Source organism: Egretta garzetta, unplaced genomic scaffold, assembly GCF_000687185.1.
Source record: "Egretta garzetta isolate BGI_Z169 unplaced genomic scaffold, ASM68718v1 scaffold18, whole genome shotgun sequence".
Taxonomy (NCBI): domain Eukaryota; kingdom Metazoa; phylum Chordata; class Aves; order Pelecaniformes; family Ardeidae; genus Egretta; species Egretta garzetta.
The window spans coordinates 7,098,413-7,104,301 of record NW_009260616.1 but is presented as its reverse complement, the minus strand read 5'-3'; the positions used below and the strand labels follow the sequence as shown (position 1 = coordinate 7,104,301).

Below are 5,889 nucleotides of genomic sequence, written 5' to 3'. Positions count from 1 at the left end.
CCAAACATGTTCCAGTTTTGGGCTGAGTCCCTGCTGCTATCCCAAATTCAAATCAGATTGCTATTACACAAGCCTGCCGCATGCTCGCTGCACTAAAGACCCATTTCTCTTATGACTTCATTTAGAAATCAAATTTAGCCAAGGCATTAGTAACCTGCAAGGGACTTCCAGTAAGAACAGTATCAGAACCATCTAAAAATACGGATTTTTTTTTTCCCCTACCATCATGCAGAAGAGCAATACATTAAATCAATTCCTCTGAACTCTTCATGATTTTTGTAAACATACAATAACTAATTTAAAATATTATGCACATAAGAGGAAAACAATCTTTAAGTTCAACATACAACCACTTACACGTACATTTAAACTACAGTCTATGTTATATAGCATTATCGCATCTTGGACACCTATCGTATTAACATTTACTACATCACTGTCATGCAAATAAGACAGGTAATATATTGAAGTGGTTTAGCACCAGAAGGTTAGTAGTGTACTTTCAGCAGTGTACCTAGTAATAACTAGGCATAAGTAACACATCATACAAATACCGATGGAAACTTAAATGTTTTAAATGTTATTTGCAATCCCAGAACAACGAATCTTTAAAATAAAAGCTTGATTCTGCAACAAATACTCCCTTTGGTACCACATACATGCTGTTAGCAGTAACTTGTTGCCTTAGTTGCAATACATTCTGCTGCTTTACCCTGCCTTTAACTAAGAAAAGTTCTCTGCATGTGTGCATATGTATTATGTATGTGTATATATACAAATATAAAATTCTAATTAAAATACATCCCCTTGCTGTCAGAGAAGTATACAGACTCGGGTATGCAAACAGGAGAATTAGGTTGGCAGCTACAAATTCTGGGTGTGTTTCCTCATAAGGAGCTAAAGCTTTTTTGTCCTGGTATATTATTGGCAACATCAAACTGCGCAACCTTAAATCAGAGTTCAAAGACAAAGAACAAACTGGCTAGCGACACAAGGCTAAGAGGGCTTTCAGCTGGCAGCATTTTCAGTTTGCAGTCGCTCAATCAGTTGTTCAGCCTGCGAAAGAGAGAAAGCAATGCATTAACTACACCGTGGACCTTCGGTTTATCGAAAATTCCATTTTAAAATAAGTAGTGACACCGGCAGAGCATTTACTCTTCATTTTTACAGACAAAGCATACAACAGAAGCAGAATACAATGGCTGCTTTAAACAGCAGACTTTTTCACGCTTTCCATCGAACTCCCATTAGGTGATCAGAAAAGGGAACATAACCCGTGAAGGTCAGAGGATGTCTGAGCAAATAAATAGCAGATAAAGCAGACAGCAGTGCTCAGCCTCAAGCTGTGAGAGCTGGAATTCTCTGGGAGACGCTCCGGAGCGGCGTGTTGCGGCCTCTCATCACCCAGCCAGCTGCACACCAGCCACATACGTGGCTGAGGGATGCCACACATTCACGCATGTGGTTCATGTCACGAGATATACATCCATTCTTTGGTTATGTCACTACGCTCACGCATAACTTTTCTCATCGTATGGCTACTTAAGCATCTGGCGCGCAAGCGGGACAGCTGAATTTTGTGTATGTAACAGCACCAGCCCACAGAGCCCTCAGAAGGGCTCAGGGCAGAAGGAAGGCTGCCAACATTGTTTTAGCGGGCCAAACTGGGCACATGGAGACTAACACGGGCGCTTCTGAAACAAATCAGTTTACTGTCAGCCTTTTTTTGCCAGGCCCACTGAAATAATCTTTCATTTTGAACTAGTGCTTGAGGTTTTGTTAAGATCTCCAAAGGAACCAAGTTAAAAGGTGAAAAGCTTAAGTTCGGCATGTTTTAAATACACACAGTAAAAATGCGATCAGCTACTTAGGGTAGGAACAACTTAACAGGAGTGAAGTAGCTCTTGCAGTTAATATGCAAATAAAGCTAGATAACCTCATTTTCCCTTGCTCCATGCTTTATCTGAATTTTGTTTTGCATTCTTAAACAACTATCACATTCAAGCCATTATAATCTAAAAGCAAACCCCAACCCCCCAAACCAACTCAAGAACCCTTTACAACTTGACAACAGGGTAAAATACCTTTTGAAGTGAATCCATGTTGGATAACCAAACTCGGTACAGATCTCTCTGAGCTAATCCAAGATAGTAAGCAGTAAAACTACACAGCTATACTTATTTGAGGGCCAAATATCTGTGTGATGCTCCACAATACAGCAGACACGCATCTGCTTTTTTCGAGCTAGGTGAGATCTCCAGCAAGGTACCACTGTGAAGAAGCCAAGTTTATTCTCTTTAAGTAAGAGGCTGCCCGTATTCCTTATATGAGGCAGACCTTTTGCAGCATCTTTGCTTTGGGGCTGTGCAGCGACACCAGGATGCTGTAGCTATGTTGCCAGGATAGGTTCTTTGCTGCATCAAAGCCATGAGAGTAAGCTTTAGTCCTCGGGAGAGAGACCTCCGAGCAGCAATTTGCTCAGTGCCAGTCCAGTCTCATTGCTCACCTCTACTGACATAAATCAGTACAAACAATGTTTCTGTAAAGCAGACACTAGTTTCAGTCCAAAGATGACAAGATGAAAAAAAACATGTGAAATGATACCAGCAATCATTAGGTGGCCATGTTTTTTACCTAAATTGGATGAACTATGGTATGTACAATATATAGCCCATCACATTTGAATATATCCGTTCACCTTGAAGAACAAATACTTATAAAGCGTCCTCAGAAGCACATCACATTAACCTAAGCTACACATTAGACCCAGAACTGCTGTGAATGTTATTGTCACTCTGTTTCCCTTAATAACCATAAACATTAAAATTACATTTTACCATTAGATTTTCTCAACTAGTTAATACAAAATATAAATAATAATTTCAGTAATGACAAAAGTAAGTGCTCAAAGAATTTTTGGACACAGTTAAAATGTTAGAAAGATGGCACATCTTGCAATTAAAAACCTACCGAAAAGCTCATCTGCATTACACTTACCGTGATAAACCAGTAGGAGTTGATTCTGTAAATGAGTCTGGATAAGAATCCCAGCTGACTGGCTGGGGCCAGGACGTGAAGATGCAAGTGGGATATTGAGCAGAACGGAGGCCAGTGAAAACCCATTCTTCAGAAAAGGAAAACAAGTGAAAAACAACAGTGATGTTAATTCAGGAAGACGTGGAACATTGCAAGTTATTTAACATGATCAACTGAACTAAGAACTCAAATCATCACATTTTCCTTGTACATAAGGGCAGAAACAAAAACATGCCCTTTTCCTTTCATTATGCTCTCAGAAAGCCTTTTCAAATGCGCATTAATCTCCTCCTTTGCATCTCTGTATTTAAGACATTTTATTTTTTAAACCCTCCTTCTTCACAAAATGTATCTTAAATGTATCATACCTAGTTTTCAGCTGGAAAGACAACTGTCACCAGATGAATGTAGTTTCTACCTATTTTAATCCTGCAGGCCCAGTTCCCTATACTGTATTTAAACTATGTTACAATTTACTTTGGCTATCAAAGGTACTGGCTTAAACTAAAGGGTGCAGCACTGAAATCAAATGAATGCAGGTATGACTGAAACACAACGCAGTGCCTGGCTTGAATGGGACAAAGTTTACCTCTCCTGTGGAAGCTCGGATTTAGAGCACATTTTCAGCAAGTAATTAAAGAGCAGCCTTTTAGGTAAGTTGTTTGAAGCGCCCTCCCTATCCCAAGATGTGGTCAAGAAAGAATCTTAGAGTTGGAACGCAATCTGTGCTGGAAATTCATCAGAAAAAAAAAAAAAGAGTCTGTATTCAATGCCAGCACATTCTACTTGAGAAGTCATGAGATAAGTGAATGCAGACCCAATTTCTGCAATAAATCATACTGCAGTTGTTGCCACCATCTCTAAAACAGCATTCTGAAAAGTAAAAAACGTACTCAATGAACACAGGAGGTTTCTATTACATACCGTATATCATTCAAGTCACTAAAATTATTTCTCTGGAGGACAGCTTTTCCAACTTCCATCATTCTCTTCACTATTAAACACAAATAAATTTAATTTAATGTTTAAGTAGCATTTTACATGTCACATATCATCAGGCAATTTAAAAAAAGTATTCTTCAGGAACAAAACCTTTGAATATTAACTTCAACAAACTGGTTAGACTGAGATCACAAACATGAGTTTTTCAAAACATAAATACTGTAACTACTCATAATCAAACAAACATCGTCAAGACAATGTTGTGCAATGACCAATAAGAAAATCACCAGTGTTGCCGATTTCCACACCAGTGATGTTTAAAGTGTGGCATTATTCTAACAACTTTGGCCAAAGCCATGGTATCACTACACCCTTATAAAAAAAAACCTATAAATACTGATTGTCAGAACGATGATGTTTGCACTGATTCCAGCGTTATATCTCTGCACAACTACAGGACTTTGTTCTCTAGGTCCTGAGCAGCCTGGCCTAAGTTAGTAGAGATGGTACACAAATTTAAATTAAAATAAAACAAAATAAAATTCTCAGTCCTACTTACTAGTAGGACAAAGTTTCATTACTGTATCACTGAGAAGAGAAGCAATTCTAATAGAAAAACTCAAGGCAAAAGTCTAAGGAACTGGCTTAAAGCCAAACACATATAGAAGTTGTTTCTGGAGAAAACCACCCTACGTTTAGAAGCAAAACACAGTGGTGCAAGATTTGCAACACGCAACTATAGCTCTTTTCTTGCATCACCTGTAATTTTCCACGAGGTGGAATCTCTTCATGCACGTATGTCTGTAGTTTCCTCCATTATCCAACACACTTAGCTAGGCATTTCTTGTGAAACAACTAACTCCATGACAGAGTTCTCGTAAGGAAAAAAAACCACACCTATCAGCAATACATCATAGCTTCAATATATAAGAATTTTATCTTTTTGAAAATTATTGAAGTTTATTGGAACACCATTTCCCTCTTTCTTCTCTTACTCCTGTCTCCTGAAAAATAATGTAGCACTTATTATAAAATACTCATTTGATAAAGTTATTCTATGATTTTTCATATAATTTGAAACTGCATATGTATCTAAGAGAACACAACGAAGCAGCACATAAATATTTTTTAAAAAAAAGCTGCACTTCCAACAAAGTACGGAGGCACCTATACTCGATGCAAACAAAAGAGATTTTGTACACTAGTGCAAGGTTTTTCTAGAATTGCACAAAAAACTGTGCTATTCTAGAGTAGCATGTGGAAGTTCCTAGGAAGGGTAAGTCCCTACCTACACTCCCACCACCTATTTCAGCATTTACATTCACAACCAAATGGTGCTCAGAGGCGTAATTTGCTTGACAACATGTTATTTAAGACTCCACAGAATTATTTGCCTTCAAGTTAAGCACAAACTTGCAGCCTTACCTACAGGTATGTGTTCTGTCTTCAGCGTTTTGCAGTTTCCCATGTGCTCCACTGGCACCACCAGGTAGTGGTGGGGGGCACCAGGTCTGATATCTCTAAAGCAAACAAGGTCTTCATACTAAAAAACGGATGCAAACACGTTAAACTGACTAGGACGAGGATACTGGCAAAGAATAGGTGACAAAGTCCATCTTCCCCGGATCAACATGGTATTTGATGTCATATTTGACGTAACTAGCAAAAATCTTAAGATTTTTGAGCCAGCCTACAGAAAGACTTGCAAGCACGGTTTGTGTCCTCAGCTGACCTTCTGCAGTCAGGGTTCCTCGGTGCCCGCTTTAGGGCTTCTGCCCGTTGCGCCAGCGTTTGAGGACAGCAAGGCATTCCCTTTCTGACCAGTGCTTCGCTCCCACCTCCACCAAAGAGCGCAAGACCCTTAAGGCTCCCCCAAATCCGCCAGGCCTCTCCCAAGGGCCCCCCCGCCCC

General features: G+C 39.4%; 2 protein-coding genes across 2 annotated transcripts in view; both read right to left on the bottom strand.

Annotated features, from left to right (window-relative positions):
• Positions 1 to 2,356, bottom strand: part of TRMT11 (tRNA methyltransferase 11 homolog) — a 40,108-nt gene extending 37,752 nt beyond the window's left edge. Inside the window, exon 1 of the mRNA XM_035900720.1 lies at positions 2,338 to 2,356. The gene's annotated coding sequence lies outside the window, so the exon portion shown is untranslated. The remainder of the gene's footprint in view (positions 1 to 2,337) is intronic.
• Positions 7 to 5,559, bottom strand: HINT3 (histidine triad nucleotide binding protein 3). Its single transcript, XM_035900722.1, has 4 exons — positions 5,404 to 5,559; positions 3,961 to 4,030; positions 2,998 to 3,124; positions 7 to 1,056 (listed from the first exon to the last, which is right to left on the bottom strand). The coding sequence occupies exons 1-4, from the start codon at positions 5,444 to 5,446 to the stop codon at positions 1,009 to 1,011; spliced, it is 288 nt and encodes a 95-aa protein (XP_035756615.1). The 5' UTR covers positions 5,447 to 5,559; the 3' UTR covers positions 7 to 1,008.
• Between the last annotated feature and the right edge of the window lie 330 nt (positions 5,560 to 5,889).

Bases quoted from the DNA above. Each gene is read 5' to 3' on its own strand.
- HINT3 (XM_035900722.1), bottom strand. From the start codon at position 5,446: ATGGGAAACTGCAAAACGCTGAAGACAGAACACATACCTGTAG. The intron at 3,125-3,960 runs GTATGTAATAGA...CCTTTTCTGAAG, and splicing joins AGTGACTTGAATGATATACG to AATGGGTTTTCACTGGCCTC. The intron at 1,057-2,997 runs GTAAGTGTAATG...TCTCTTTCGCAG, and splicing joins ACTCCTACTGGTTTATCACG to GCTGAACAACTGATTGAGCG.